Source organism: Neophocaena asiaeorientalis, unplaced genomic scaffold (assembly GCF_003031525.2).
Source record: "Neophocaena asiaeorientalis asiaeorientalis breed wild unplaced genomic scaffold, Neophocaena_asiaeorientalis_V1.1 scaffold678, whole genome shotgun sequence".
Lineage (NCBI taxonomy): Eukaryota > Metazoa > Chordata > Mammalia > Artiodactyla > Phocoenidae > Neophocaena > Neophocaena asiaeorientalis.
The window spans coordinates 643,531-659,624 of record NW_020175038.1 but is presented as its reverse complement, the minus strand read 5'-3'; the positions used below and the strand labels follow the sequence as shown (position 1 = coordinate 659,624).

At 41.6% G+C, this 16,094-nt stretch overlaps 1 protein-coding gene across 1 annotated transcript in view; it reads left to right on the top strand.

Moving 5' to 3' along the window:
• The window catches only part of WWP2 (WW domain containing E3 ubiquitin protein ligase 2), a 122,094-nt gene that overhangs the window by 62,722 nt on the left and 43,278 nt on the right, over positions 1 to 16,094 (top strand). The window contains exon 7 of the mRNA XM_024763090.1: positions 11,351 to 11,561. Coding sequence (XP_024618858.1) covers positions 11,351 to 11,561 — 211 coding nt within the window. The remainder of the gene's footprint in view (positions 1 to 11,350; positions 11,562 to 16,094) is intronic.

Sequence of the window (16,094 nt, the reverse complement as noted above, 5' to 3'; positions counted from 1 at the left end):
AATCCATTTTCGTTGTGTTCTCCTTCTGTCTCATCCAGACAGTGTTGAATTTAAAAGGGGGAGGGACCAAAAAAAAGGTTTTTTTCCTAAACATCTTGAAGATTGTCATATCTTTTGTGACTGCTGGTCATTTGGTAATTTGTCTTAATTTGGGGCAGTTGGGAAGGGACACGGGTGTTTGCTTTGGTAAGCTGTAGGTGGGGGAAATGCAGGTGTTTAAATCAGTAAGAGACACTGAAATAATTTTGTAGATGCTCGTGATAGCAGAGGTGTGGCAGGAAGGACGGGAAGTTCAGAGCAGCACAGCTTCTTCACATAAGCGTTACCATGGTACTGTTCCTGCCCTTTGTGTGACAAACTTATTGAGCAGGAGAAGTCGATTGGGGTTACTTTCTAATGACTTTTAGTTCTCTTGCAGCACTGCATGAGGGCTGCAGAGCCCCTTTGATAGCTCAGGGTGCTCGGCTGTACTGTCGTCTGCGGCAGACTGCAGGGTGGAGTGGCCTGCGTCCCGCAAGGCTCACTGTGTGTGCAGTGGCCTGACTTTCTCCCTGGAGTTTGGGACCCACCTGCAGGAATTGAGTTAGTGAGCTCGCCCCGAGGCTTGAGGACGAGGGTGAGCTGGAGGTGAGGGGCATAAGCGGTAGCTGTCTCAGCCTGCCTGATGCTCCTTTGCCAGCCACAGTGTGCAAGTGCTGGAACTGCCAGTTACAGAAGCCAGGGGTGGCCTGGCTTCCCGTTTGTGTGGTGGGGACAGCGAGGTGGGGGCCGTGGACTGCGTTACAGAATACTGTATGCAGCTCCGCGAGCACCAGTAAACATGTTTCTCTTAAGCAAATAAGTCACTTGTGGGAATTCCCTGGTGGTCCAGTGGTTAGGACTTGGCTCTTTCACTGCCAGGGCCCAGGTTAAACCCCTGGTCCGGGAACTAAGATCCCACAAGCCATGTGGCGTGATGAAATAAAAAAGCCACTCATAGATGAGGGCCGGTGTTCACAAACGGGCAAGGGGAACTGGCTTTGGAACCAGTTGTTTCCTGGATGCCACAGGCATGATACCAGCCACTTTGTTCCTCCAGGGGCCTGCATCGTTGTGATGCTGGTCTCCCCCAGCCATCTCTGCTTGTCTTACAAAAACTATGGGTAGGACTTCCCGGGTTGTCCTGTGGTTGGGACTGCACGCCTCCAATGCAGGGGGCGCAGCTTCGATCCCGGGCTGGGGAACTAAGATCCCACATGCTGTGTGGCACAGCCAAACCCCCCCCCAAAAAAAAAACCCCAAAAAACACCTGTGGGTAAATTGCCTTTCTGTGGTGATGATCTTTGAGTAACTCTCCTTGGACATTTAAACAGGTCTGTGTTTTCCCTACTCTTATTTTTAGGTACCTTTGTGTATTGTCCTTATCTCCAGGAACATTATGTATTTCAGCAGATGAGGCACGTGCCAGCCACGTCTTCCAAAAGCCACGCCTTCCAAAAGCCCCAAACTGCCTTGGAGATGTCTTATGGTGCTGTGTCTGAATGCCCAAACTGTTCCCAAACATGTCTGTGAAGGGCAGTCATTGAATGTTAGGGATTTCTGCCTGTTAAAATACAGGCCTTGGCCCCTATCTTGTTTCCTTTCTGCTCTGAGGACGGTTCACATTTGGCTCACAGCCAGCCTGGACTTTGTAGCCTTTTTAATGTCTATCCAAGGGGTACAGAAAGATCTCACCTTTCCTTTGGGGAGCAGACAGAAGTGCCCCTCTTTGGTAGCGTAAAACTAGAAGGGGGTTGAGGCACTGATTGAGGACATCTCCATCCCTGTATGGACATACAGGTATATGGACATCTCCATATACCGCCGTTCGAACTGCTAGGACCAGTTCCAAAATGGTGGTGGTAGAGAGCCGTGCTTCCAGGAAACGTTTCCAGAGACATACAAGATTTATTTAGCAAGCCGTTTTGGCTGTGCTCTGCAGCTATGCGTGAAAAAGACATTTGGGGCAAAGATGGAGCTGACTTCCAGGTGTTTTTTTTACATCACAACTGTAAAGTATCCGTTTTTATAAAAAGAAAATGAATGGCGGTCTGTCTGTATAAATATTGTATCTCTGAGTTTTAGAAGTGGTGGAATCAAGGACTAGGCTAATGGTATAGCACTTTATAGAGACTTGTGTGCAATGATTTACTTTCTAATTTTTTCTTGAAAACTTTACCCGCCCCCCCCGAAAAAAAATTACATCTCTCACTCATTCCTCCCTTAAATGTGATTTCCATGCCTGTAAGGTGGGGAGTCACATTGACTGCAGTCAGATTCTGCCCCCGGTGTATAGCACGTGTGTAAGACCCAGGAACTAGTTGGGCCTTAGTTTTCTCATTAATAAAATTAGGACAAGATTATGTATCTCATAGCATTGTTATAAGGAATAAATTATATAAAACATGTAGCATGTCTAGCACAGTGCCTGGGACATAGTAAGCTCTCAGTTAGCTTTTGTCTTTAAGAATAATTTCATATGGTTATAATTATGCAGCGTGAATAGATATTCTTTTTTCCATTTCATTATTTTTGTTATACGTGTTCATGTATCAGTGGTCTTCTTGTTTACCTTTTTTTAGTGGCCTCATACTATTTCACAGTTAATATGCCATAACTCATATAACCATTTTGCAGTCCTTGTGTATTTCCCTTTTGTAAAACAAAATCCTGATGCAAACATTCTTTGCATACAACTTTGTTTCTTCCAGAATGGAGTTCTTGAGTCAAAGGATGCAAATTTAAAAAATCTAAAGTGTGTTACCAGAGTGCCTTCCAAAAGGTTTGAAATAATCATACATCCCAAGGCACTGTAAAATTTTCCTCATGGCATATGAGGTTTATTTTTCCCTTGACCTTGTAAATACTGGTTTGTCATTTTGCTAACAGGTATTGGGTGCCACCTCATCCTTTAACCTCATTGCATTTCTACAATTATCAGTTGCTTTTCTCTTAAGCGACTTTTTTCATGGTGTTCAGTTATTTGTCTCATGGAGTTATAGATATTTATTTTAGAGATTTATATAGTCTAAGTACAGGTTTTTAATAAAATTGTGGTAAAATGCGCATAACATAAAATTTACCATATAAACCATTTTTAAGTGTATGATTCAGTAGCATTGAGTACATTCACAGTGTCGTGCAACTTTACCACTATCCATTTCCAGAACCTTTTCATCATCCCAAACTGAAACTCTGTACCTTTTACACAAAAACATTCTCCCTTCCTCCTACCCCCCAGCACCAGCCCCTGGTAACCTTCGTTCTGCTTTATGTCTGTATGAATTTGCTTATTCTAGGTACCTTTTGTCCCTGGCTTATTTCACTTAGCATAATGTTTTCAAGATTCATCCACGTTGTAGCATGGGTCAGGGTTTCACTCCTTTTTCAGGCTGAATAATATTCTTTTGTATGTTTTTACCATGTTTAATTTATCCATTCATCTGTTGATAGACATTTGGGTTGTGTCCACTCCTTGGCTATTGTGAATGCTGCTGTGAACATGGGTGTCCAAGTATCTGTTTGAGTGTGTTCTTTCCATTCTTTTGGCTGTATACCTTGGAGTAGAGTTGATGGGTCATAGGGTAATTCTATGTTTAGCGTTTGAGGAACCCTCGAACTGTTTTCCAGAACAGCTGTACTGTCTTTTCCCACCAGCAGTGAATGAGCATTCCAATTTTTTAATATCCTTGCCAACACTTGTTTTTTTCTAGTTGTTTTGTTTTGTTTTGTTTTGTTTTTCCCATACTAGCCGTCCTAATGGGTGTGAAGTATCTAGGTACAAGTTTTATCTGTTATTTGTATGATTATAAGTTTTCCCCCTCTATCATTGTTTTGCCTTTTGTCTCATTTTCTATGGTTTTTGTAGCAACGGAGTTAAAAACTTAAAAAAAATTGTGCCTGAGCATTTTTTAAATATTTATAATTTTAACTTTTGCTTCAGTAGTGAAAAGATTCTCTTGTCTCTAGATGGAATAAATATTTTCTGTTTTACTTTTTTTCATGTTAAAAATATCCCACTGGAAATTATACTGGTTTATCTGTATCTATACATTCATAAATATAATGAAAGTTGGGTTTCAACTAATTTTTCTCTATAGCAGGGTCCTGTTATCCTGTAAACATTAATTACTTTTTTTCTTTCTGTGGTTTTACTCAGTGTTTATCACTTACTGTATTCTTATATGCAGTGAGTATTCATTTCCGGACTCTTTACTTATCCCATTTATTTCTGGTTTTGAGCCAGTCTTGCGTGATTTTGATTATAGACATGTTATAGGATGTTTTTCTAATGTCTGGAAGGGTTAATCCTACCTTATTGCTTTTTCTCCATGATATTTTTTGATAGTTTATACATTTTCAAAACAAATTTCAGACTTTGAATGCTTAGAAGCGTGGTGGAATGTAAGTGGAAACTGTATGAATCTACATATTGAGCAAGGAAAGATTGAACTTTCCCATCAGGTGACATGGTATGGCTTTATCCATTTTTAAGTTTTTCTTCTTTTTTCCATCTAATTTAATTGCTTTTAAAAATATAATCCTCACCCACCCTGTGTCATACTAATTATGAAATATTTTTCTAGTTTTGGTCCGCTCCCTCGAAGAGCTGAGTTGATCGATTGCATTGGAAGTCATTGCTTGGGTTTCATGGGTGAGAGATACCGACTGCTTTACCGTGTATCATAAGTTACGAGCTGATCTTCAGTTTAAAAAGCTTCCATTGTTGGCAGTCGCCTTCTCCATGCCCGAGTGAGGGGGCTGAAAAGACCTGTGTGTCCAGTGAGAGTCTGTGCTACACCACACACACACCTAAAGATCTTGGAACACACAGTGAGCTGGCAGCCTATCTAGGATTAAGAAAAAGAATTTCCAATTCCTGATCTTTTTTTGGCCAACTGTGACTAGAATATGTCTTAGTCCTGAGTGAATATCTGATTCAGAAAGTTAGAATGTTTAACCAACATCACAGAGGGAACCTTGTGAAATACCCACAATTGTAGAAATCAGCCATTTTACCCCCTTATCCCATTTACCCTCTCATCTTGGTACCCAGCTTTTCTTTCCCACACAGGAAAGCCATCTAAGCCCTCTTCATTTCTCCTCCTCCCACCTCCTTCCATTGTTTTTGTTTAATAGTCTTCTGGTTTTGAGCGCTGGTTCTGCTACTTGCTGGGCACCTCTCTGAGTGGTACCTCTGGGAACCTCGGTTTTACCTTCAGTAAAATGGGAGTAATACTACTTTCCTCATGGGGTTATTAGGAGGATAAGTGAGCTAATGAGAATGAACTTGTGAAAAGCAGCATGGGATCCTGGATTGGATCTTGGAATAGTAAAAGGACATTAGTGGAAAACCTGGTGAAATCCAAATAAATTCTAGAATTTAATTAATAGTAATATACTAATGTTATTTTTTTAGTTTTGACAAATGTGCCATAGTTCAGCAAGATAGTAATAGCATGGATGAAGGGCATGGATGAAGGACATGCTATCTTTGTACTTATCTTTGTAATTTTTCTATAAATTTAAAACTATTCCAAAATTTAAAAAATTTAAAAAGAACCTGCTTTGCAAGTGATAGTGTTACCCAAATATGAGGCGGTTTTATTTCAGATATCTTTTGCTAGATTATTAGGCCTATTAAACGAGTATTTATTCAATCAATATTTGTCGAATGCCATTTTGCTAAGCGCTATGACAGTGTGAAGAAGTATGAAATAAGGCCTCTGCCCTATAGTCTGTTTCAGGGAAAGAAGCTGAAAAGCCCCAGTCAGCCAAGTACCAACACAGCAGATGTCACAGGGGCTGCGAGGTTGAGTAGCCAAGGCCACAGGTGCTGTGGGCTCTGCAAAGGGATCGTCTGGGCTGAAGTGGTGGGGAGAGCCTCTAGGGAAGGAGGGCTGAAGTGAGCAAAGGGGTGGAGACAAGAATGTAGTAGGTAGAGAATGGAAGTAGCAAAAAATGAAGGAAAACAAATTTGCCCTCATTCTCAAGAAGGATGCTGTCTTTTGGGGGAGATAAGTTGTGTACATCAAATAATTATGATTAATAGAGAACACTGGCTATACTGAATAGAGCTTAAATGTAAAATACAGCAATTTTCTAAGGCATGATGAAATTGTAACTCCTCGTCTTTGTCAATCCAGTTTTTCTCTCTACTTGAACTCATGGCTCAAGTGTGGCGCTCTGTCACTTTTTTACCAGGGTGACCATGACGCAGTAACTGAATTATCTGAACTTTGGTTTCTTCTGACTGTAAGCTGCAATGGTTTGGATTTACTTCTGAGGTTTCAAGCCCTTATGTTCTGAGAACATGTGTGTATATACAGGCATACCTTTGTTTTATCTCTTTTTGCTTTATTGTGCTTCAGAGATATTACATTTTTTCTTCTTCTTCTTTTTTTTTTTTTTTTTTTTTTTTTACAGATTGGAGGTTTGTGGCAACCCTGCATCAAGCAAATCTGCCGGCACCATTTTTCCAATAGCATTTGCTCACTTCGTGTCTCTGTGTCATATTTTGGTAACTCTTGCAATGTTTCTTTTTTTTTTGGCCATGCCGTGTGGCTTGTGGGACCTTAGTTCCCTGACCAGGGATTGGACCTGGGCCCTCGGCAGTGAAAGTGCGGAGTCCTTACCACTGGACCACCAGAGAATTCCCCAGTTCTTGCAATATCTCAAACTCTCCACCAGCAAAAAGATTACAACTCACTCAGATGACGGTTAGCATTTTAGCAATAAAGTATACACTGTATTTTAAGATATCATGCTATTATTGTACACTTAATAGACTGCAATATAGTGTAAACAAAACTTACACGCACCAGAAAACCAAAAAACTTGCTTTATTGCGATATTTGCTTTATTGTGGTGGTCTGGAACCAAACCTGCAATATCTCTGAGGTATGCCCGTACGCACACACATACAGAGTCTTTGAGAGCAGAGAATTTAAGCATGGACCCATAAAGTTTCAATGCTAGGATATCTGGCTTTCACATTCAGTTTCCAAATCTAAACTCGACAAACCACAAAGCTCTTAAACAGATGAACTACTCTGGTGAATCAAAGGCTCTTGGGAAGCTCTGTGGACAGATGCAGTCCTGGTGGGAACCCTTCTAACTAGATTTGCAGCGGCATGAACGGTCAGGTCCAAATAGTATTGACTAGGCCGTCTTTTCCACTGGCATGCTACAGGGCTCTGGTTTTGTTCTTTTCCTGGTTGAAAATTTCATAAAAAATTTTTTAATAGGCAGTACATATATGTTGTCAACACTTTAATGGTATGAAAGCTTAAACAGTGTAAAGAAAGTCTCCTTCCTATTCTGGTCTTCCAGCTTCCCCTTCCCTCCCCAGAGGCAGTCACTGTTGTGTTTTGTACGATTCTTTCCAAGATATTCTTTGAATATACAAGCATATTCTTTGAACATACACACACAAATGGTAACACAATATATATGCTGTTCTGCACTTTCCCATTTATTAATTATCTTAGAATTTTTTCCAAAGAACTTGAAGGCAACTTGAAGATCTTTGGCCCTTCCCTCTTCTGCTAACCCCAGCCAAAGATGGGGACAATATTAGTTTCAATAAGAACAATAATCACAAAAGATTGAAATGCTTTAAATATATTTAAGTCCAAGAACTCATAATGATTTTTAAACAGAGCAAAATTTCACTGTTTGTTTTTGGAGAACATGAGAGTATTAACTCATTCTTCTGAAAACTGGTAAATGAAAGAAAAGACTCAAGCAATTCTCTTGCCTTTTCTTTACAAACTGAACCTCAAGGTAACCAGATAGTTGATAGGGGAAATTTCTCTTTAGAGACATGATAGAATTAGAATATTACTATTTTTCGTTTCTTTACCAGTTAGTGGATTTAGGCAATAATCATCAATGGCTGCTAACATTGCAAAAGAGAAATGACCAGACATTATGTGCCTCTCCTGATGGGAGTACACACTCCATCTGTGCCACGGACATTGAATATGTACAAAAGTAAAAAGGAATATTACAATGAACCCCTCACCCAGCTTTGACTGTTATTGACTCATGGCCATTTTAATTTCACCTGTAGGCCCCCTGACCTCTCTTTGTACCCACCCAAGCTTCCCCCCACCTCCCAATTATTGTATTTAAATTTTTGGTATTGCCCAGCTGCACTCCACAGAGGTTCTAGCAGTTTCTCCTCTTACCAGCAGTATGTGAAAATCCAGTTTTTCTTACATTCTTATCAGTGTGGTTGAATATTTTTCACTCTTGCTAGTGTGATAGGTTAAAAAATGGCATTTCATTATAGCCTTAAATTGCATTTTTTGGTCTCATAATTGAGGTTGAGCATCTTTTCATATGTTTAGGGGTAATTTGTATTTCCTTAACTGTGAAGTGTCTGCATATTTTTGGTCTTTTTCTTACTGTTTTTTTTTAAATTAATTAATTTATTTTTGGCTGCATTTGGTTTTCATTGCTGTGTGGGCTTTCTCTAGCTGCGGCGAGGGGGGGGCAACTCTTCGTCTCTGTGCGTGGGCTTCTCATTGCGGTGGCTTCTCTTATTGTGGAGCACGGGCTCTAGGCGCGTGGGCTTCAGTAGTTGTGACACGTGGGCTCAGTAGTTGTGGCTGTTGGGCTGTAGAGCACAGGCTCAATAGTTGTGGCGCACAGGCTCAGTTGCTCCATGGCATGTGGGATCTTCCTGGACCAGGGCTCGAACCCGTGTCTCCTGCATTGGTAGGTGGGTTCTTAAGCACTGCGCCACCAGGGAAGTCCCTTTCTTACTGTTTTGTAGAGGCTTTTTTTCATATCAAAGAAATTAGCAACTGGTTTGTAATATGAATTGATAATAATCTTTCCCAGTTTGTTGTTTTTCTTTTGATTTTAATTTTGCTTATGGCGGTTTTTTGCCATTTAGATTTAAAAAAAATTTAATGTAGTTGAATTCATCAATACTTTATGACTTTTAGATTCTGTCTTTTCCACTTTGAGATTATAAAACTGTTCTCCATTTTCTTTGGTTCCTCTGTGATTTCATTTTTTATGTCAAAATCTCTGATCTCTCTGGAATTTATTTTGATGTAAGGAGTGAGGTAGGAATATATCTCAGTTTTTGTCCAGTACACTACCCACTTGTCACAGTACCTTTTACTGAATACTCTGTCTTTTCTTCAGGAATTTAAGATGTCACCTTTGTCATATACTAAATTCCTTAATTCCAATGTGTATTTAATTCTGTTTCTGAACTATCTTATTTATTTAATCGACATCTGCCTATTCATATATCAGTGCCACATTGTTTTAGTTACTGTAGCTTTATAATATGGGTTAATTAATACCTTAGAAAACTATCTCCTCCCCTCTCCCCCACCGCATGCACACAAGACTCTTTGTCTCTAGAATTTTTATGGCTATTCTTCTGTGTTTAGTTTTACTTATAAATTTTAGAATGAATTTATTTAGTTCTCATAAATGTCATGATGGTTTTTTCATTGGAATTGAGTAAAATTTATAGATTTGCATAAAAATAATTGACATCTGTTGTGTTTTACTAACTCAGCCGAGATAGACTAGGAATATAAATAAAAATTCTTGCATTTATGTTGAGGAAACATCAGTTGCATAAAATATAGTCATTTATTAAACAACTAATTTAGTCTGTGTGCCAGACAATATTTTATATGCTGAAGAGAAAGCAGATTATTTAAATTAATCGTAGGCTCCTTGCTGTTTGTTAAGATCAAGCTTGGCATCATCTCATGTGAAGAAATTTTAGTTTCAGCTGACCACCAGTCTCACGTCAGCCGACAGGCTCATGTGGTTGCTTCTGAGTTATTATAATCCCGGGCTGCATTAGAGGATGCGCAGAGAGGGAGAAGTAGAGTGTAGTGAATGAGGGTTCAGGCTCTGGAGGCAGACAGCAGGGGTGTGAATTAGGTGCCCTGTGACCTTGGCAGGTTATTTAACCTCTTCGAGCTTCAGTTTCCTCAACTGTAAAATGGGCTTGTGTATGAGGCTTAAATGTGATAATCCAAAAAGCAATGATGTGTACTTTGGCTGGCATTCTGGTGTTCTATAAATATAACTAATATCATTTATATTGGAAATCTGACTCTGCTGGTCTGATGGTATCTTGTTTATTATGTTCAGTTCATGATACCATTATTTAGAAATGGGAGGCAATAGAAGAAAATATCTACAAGAGGGCAGCCAGATCATAAGAAGAGAGTAATAACCTAGAGACATTAAAGAAATAGTAGGCCTTTTACTGGAATAGAGAGGGTGAATGAGAAACAGGATGGCCGGATACTTATTTTGTATTGCTTGGGGTGTGGGGACTGAAACCATCTAGTGGAATTCAGCTTAACATAAGAAAAATCTTTCTGGCAGCTACATCTGTTCAACAGTGGAATGGCTCTGTAGCAAGGTGTTTGTCAGAAGAAATGTTCAGTCTGGATACCCATTTGTTAGGGGAACTGCAAAAAGAGTTTCTGTATTAGGAAGATGAGGCTAAACCAAGGAGTTTTCCTACGAAATTCTAGTGTAAATGTACACATATGCAATCACATATGTAGAAAATTCTGTTTATGGCTTATCCGTTTTCAAAGAATTTTAATTCTTTGAAACCGCATTTGATCCCTTTCTGAGTGAGAGGATATTGCAGTGCTTTGGGATCCTTGTGAACATGAGTGATCGTCAAAGGAATGGAAAAATGAGGAGACTCAGGAATCAGCTTATCTCACTTCTGTCTCTTTGTCTATTGTTACCTTGGAGACAAGTCCCTTCTCTCACAGCCCCATCTTTTCCATCTAGGGTGTTAATCCTTGCCCCGCACTTTGAGCATGAGTCTTTAAAAGAACAAGCACATTATTGGAAGTTTTCTACCTCTTAGTGTGTATGGAGCTTTTTGAAGGAAGGTGCTATTTGTGCCTAGCAGACAAGTGACAAAGAAAAGTATACAACCCTATGAACTTGGCTTTGGCCTTGCTCCATGTAGCACTAACATTAGTTAGTGCTGGTATATTAGTGCTGGTACATTATTTTTTCTGCTACTCTTTTATCGCTGTAAACGTAACCATGGCATGTTAGAAAAATTTAGTGAAGTTATATAAAAGAGGTAATATTTAATAATCTATTTATTTCAGCTCCATCTCCCACTGTTCTTCTGGCAGGCCCTCACTGACTTGCTGTCCTTTCCAAAGTTATGTTCTGTAAAACTTTTTGCCGTCACCAGGTAACATGTACAGTCACCTTGTAGGTACTGTGTTACCATGTTAAGTGAGGAACCTGGTGAATGTGAACACACGCTGAGTTGATCTCTAAACTACGGTTCCGGTATTTTCAGTGAATGACGAACCCGCTGCAGCCACTGACCCCGAAGGACCCTCCGCTGTTGCTGTGGTGTCCCCGCCTGCTGCGGCATCGAGTGCGGTCCCCAACCCCGCCACCGCGACACTCCCTGCCACGGCCACGCCGGAGGAAGGAGAGGAGCCCAGCACTTCGGGTACCCAGCAGCTCCCAGTGGCTGCCCAGGCCCCTGATGCTCTGCCTGCTGGGTGAGTAGCCTTCTGTCCCACAGCAGCACCTCCCTCCCCACCCCCTGAAATAAAAAACAACTGAGGCTCCTTCACCAGGGTAGAAACAACGTGGTTATTTATTACCTGGTGGCTGGCTAGTAGTCTCTGGGGAGGCTGCCATGCATAGGAACAAGGGAGGTGTGGGAGAACTGCTCGTTCTGCATAAATCTTGAAAAGGATCTAAATCATCTAGGGCAGAATCAATGGTACCTTATACCGCGACTTGAAATGCACAGCTTGACTCAAAGAATGTGGCTTTTATGGAACAAGGGGCTCATTTTGCCCTCCAGCATCACTGGATTTGCCTGGATCCTGCCTAGAAAACAGCTTTTCTCCCTTGCGTTTTATCTCAATGGCCCATGGAGGACTTCAGGCTCTGAATATTACTGTACGTTATTCCCATGGCCGGGGCTGACGTTAGCGCGGGTTTCTGGTTTTCTTGGAGCCACCTTTTAGTTCAGAATTAAATCTGATGCTGAAGGCCTTGAATGACAAGAAGACGGCCCCAGTAGGCCAAAAGCGAGTGGAGATTAAAAGCATGGACCTGGGAATCAAGTAGATCTGGGTTTAACTCCCCACTCAACCCTTTATGACTTTGCCTGCGTGACTTACCATCTCGGTAAGGTGGAGGTAATAATCATGCATATCTATCTCCCCAGGAAGTTAAGGGACTCAAATAAGACAGTGTATATGAAGCCCTCACCCAATGGTGGGTGTTTTACCTGGTGAATGATATTTTTTAAGTGGGTATGAAGGAAGCATAAAGGAACAGAACAGTTCTGAACTGGGAAACAGAGTCTTATCTAAGGACTGCTGATCACTTTCAGGGCCAGTCCTGTTGTGGTCCCAATGCCCATCCTGGTTATCAGTTGGTACTGAGAAAACCAATGTCCATATCACCACAGTCACCATGGTCTGGCCGGTGGTGGTGGTGTGGGGTGATTCACAAAGGAAAAGGGAAGGATGGATGGTCTCTTGCTTGATGTATAACATTCTGTATTGTTCTTAAACCAGTTTAGAAAACCCAGTTGTTTAAGCAAAAAATCCTAAATCCGAAGGCATTTGCGATCCCCAGCATTTGGCACACAACTTAACTTATATTTCTTAATAAAACACAGTGAACACGTGAAAAGTATTGCAAATAGTTTTTAATACCTCAAACCCGGAGAGAATTGGGGATATTGAGAGGTGGCTCCAAAAAGTCTTCTGTGAAGTTTTTGATTTTGTGAAAAGATTCATAAGCCATTGCTTGTGTGTAACTCCTCCCTACAGAGGCGTTCTTTTTTTTTTTTTTTTTTTTTTTTTTTTTTTTTTTTTTTTTTTTTTTTTTTTTTTTCTCTTTAGTACGTGGTAAGGAATACTTGAAAGACCTTTGTTTGGTTTATAATTTGAAATCTGTATATAATTTGGGGGGAGCAGGGCAGAATCATTTTGGTAGAAAGGAGAGAAAATGGCTGCCCGGGTGCTCCAGGAGCTGTTTGTTTGCTTTGAGCTGAGCAAATGCCTGGAGGGCGGGCTTCACTCCCGGTGTCAGTCACAGGCAATTAGGGCTAATGGCTCAACGCGTCTTTATGTATGGCGTGTGTGAGGGTTACTGTTCTCCTGGATTGGGCTCTTCCTGTTTCCAGGCAGCTGGAAAACTCCAGGCCTTGAAAACACCCTTTATTCTGATCAGGTCTGGCGATTGAGAAGCCTGTTCTCCTGCCCCCCACCCCCACCCAACCAGAGGCTGAAACGCTTTTCCTGAGTACAGTTTGAACAGCATCTTCTCCGTGGAGCGTTTAGAATGGGATGAGGCCCTGTGTGTGGGTCTGGGGAGGCCACTCCCCACTTGAACATGTATCGTGGTCCAGAGAAGGGTACCGAGACCCAGTTTTCCAGCCCAGATGGACTTCCAGGTGCCCACTGGAAGCTCCGGTACTTTGTGGGCTGTCTCAGGGCCTGGAGATTGCCAACGGCACTGCTGAGTGTGTGGCGGTGAGGATGGCAGGCTTTCAGTTCTCGGCTCTGTGACAGCAAGCCAGAAAGGGCGCACTTTCCACTGTGAGCCTTCCAATTCACAGACCTACCGTCCCCGCCCTAGCTTATTTACAAGTTTAGGAGATTCAGACAAGATGAGTTATTCCTCTTTTCCTGGTATCTTTTTTTTTTTTTTTTTACTTTTCTGAAATTATTCTATTTTTATTAAAAAAAATTTTTTTTTAATTGGGGTATAGATGCTTTACAGTGTTGTGTTAGTTTCTGCAGTACAGCAAAATGAATCAGCTATATGCATACATATATCCCCTCTTTTTTTGGCTTTCCTTCCCATTTAGGTCACCACAGAGCATTGAGTAGAGGTCTCTGTGCTATACAGCAGGTTCTCATTAGTTACCTATTTTATACATAGTAGTGTGTATATGTCAATCCCAATCTCCCAGTTCACCCCACCCCTGCCTTTCCCCCCTTGGTGTCCATATGTTTGTTCTCTACATCTGTGTCTCTATTTCTGCTTTGCAAATAGGTGCATCTGTACCATTTTCTAGATTCCACGTATATGCGTTAATATACATTTGTTATTTCTGGTATCTTGCATTCAGGAGTCAGGGGACCACTTTTAACCTTTTTAAATAAAACTCCGAGCATGACATTTCACCACTTAGAATGCTGCAATGGCTTCCTATTGTCTTTAGGGATAAATTCTCAAATCTTAATAAGACCTAAAAAGCCCTGCAGTGTAGGACCTCATCTACCCCTCAAGGCTTCCATGGAAGACATTCTTTGCTTTGCTCTCTAAGCTATAGCTGTAACTTATTTTAGTTTGACAGATGTACCACCCTTTCTCTGGAATTGGGACCCTCTGCCATGCCGGTTACCCTTTCTGAAACCTTCCTCACCATTTTGTCCATTACTTTCTATCCATCTTCAAGTCTCAGATTAATCAGCACTTCCTCTGGGAATCCTTCTTCTATCCCCGGTAGACAAGGTCAGACCACCCTGTGTACTATAACTTCTCACACGTGTAATTGCATGTTTTGCGTCTCTCTGCCCTGCTGGGCTGTAAACACCAAGATGGCAAGAAGCCTGGCACAAAGTTGGCCCCCGAGACATACTTGTAGTGAATTAATGAATCGATTTAAATGCCATCTTTTTTTTCTCCACCTGGATGAATGTTTTCTGCTTCTTTGATGCCTCAAATAAAGAGGAACTGTGACAGGAATACTGCATTTTTTCCCCAAGAACAAGACCCTAAGGGGTTACTAACTAGGCTAGGTTGTCTAGCTTTGGGTTCAAGTATGAATCTCTCACAGGGTCAGGATGCTCTTCCCTGCTCACTAGGGGTCCTCATGCCCTGGGAGACACTGTGAACCTTGTCTCCCCTTTGCTAAGGCATTTCTGAGCCATGCTAGACTGCTTTTTCATGGCATCCAGCTGACTGTCTCTTTCTAACCTTACCTTCTCAACCTCCTTTACAGAGGGATCGGGCACAGTTCATTTGGGGATCCCAAGGGCTTATTTTTCCAGTTGCTGCATTGCCTTTCTAAAACTTGCAGCAGATGAGACTGGACATAAAGATGTCACGTCAGTCTGTGTGTTTTAGTGACCCAAGGCCACCGAAAACTGGGCCACATAAATCCAAATAGAACACCCTTTATCTCTTTCCTCTCTCTCCCTGTCTCCAAACCCTCCTGCTTTCCCTACCTTTTAATTTAATTAGCATGAAAGAAGCTAGTTGGAAAGGCACGGTGTTTTCAGCTGGCAAATGTCCGTTAAAGGAGGGGGTGCCTGCCAGGAAGGCTCGGGAGACATGGTGAGATAGTGGTCCGGGCAGTGGGCAGTGTGGAGGGAGGCCACTTTGATCAGCTGGCCCTGCATCTGGTTTTTATCAGCAGGGAGCCCACTTTGGGGACCAAATGCTCATTAACAGACCGTGTGTACATGGCTTAGATAAACTCCAAGTGCGTCCCAGGCTCTGCAGCTCGCCCAGGCCCTCTCACACAGAGGCACATTATTTCACCCTGGCAGCCTGCGCTGTGCTGTGGTTTCTTACATAAGGGAGGCCGTTGTGTTTGGACTCTGCCGACTTACCTCAGCACTGCCACTTCACACCATCCCTCTCCTCTTGCAGTCATTGGCTGCCCTGGCTGTTTCCTGCCTCAGAGTAGAAATAATTGAGGAGGGTGTTTTCTGGATCTGTTTGATTTGCCATCTTCCCCTACCCCCAGGCCCAGTAATGGAGACCCAGAGGTCCTTTCTCCAGGTGGTCCTTGACACACTATCAAGGATGACAACCTGGTAAGAGTTCTTTGATGTTTTCTTTGTAGAGACACTTTAAGAGACGTTGGAATTTGCAGCTTTTCTGCTAAGTTATAAACCAGCTGCTGCCACTGAATTTCATTCCAAACTCAATTTTGGCGCTAGCCAAAGATCCTTACCCAAGGAGTTTTAAAGCAGTGCTTCTGAAACTGTCTGTGAAGAACTAGTCCTTGTTTTTTTTTTTTCCTTCTGGTTTTTTTTTTTTTTTTTTTTAAT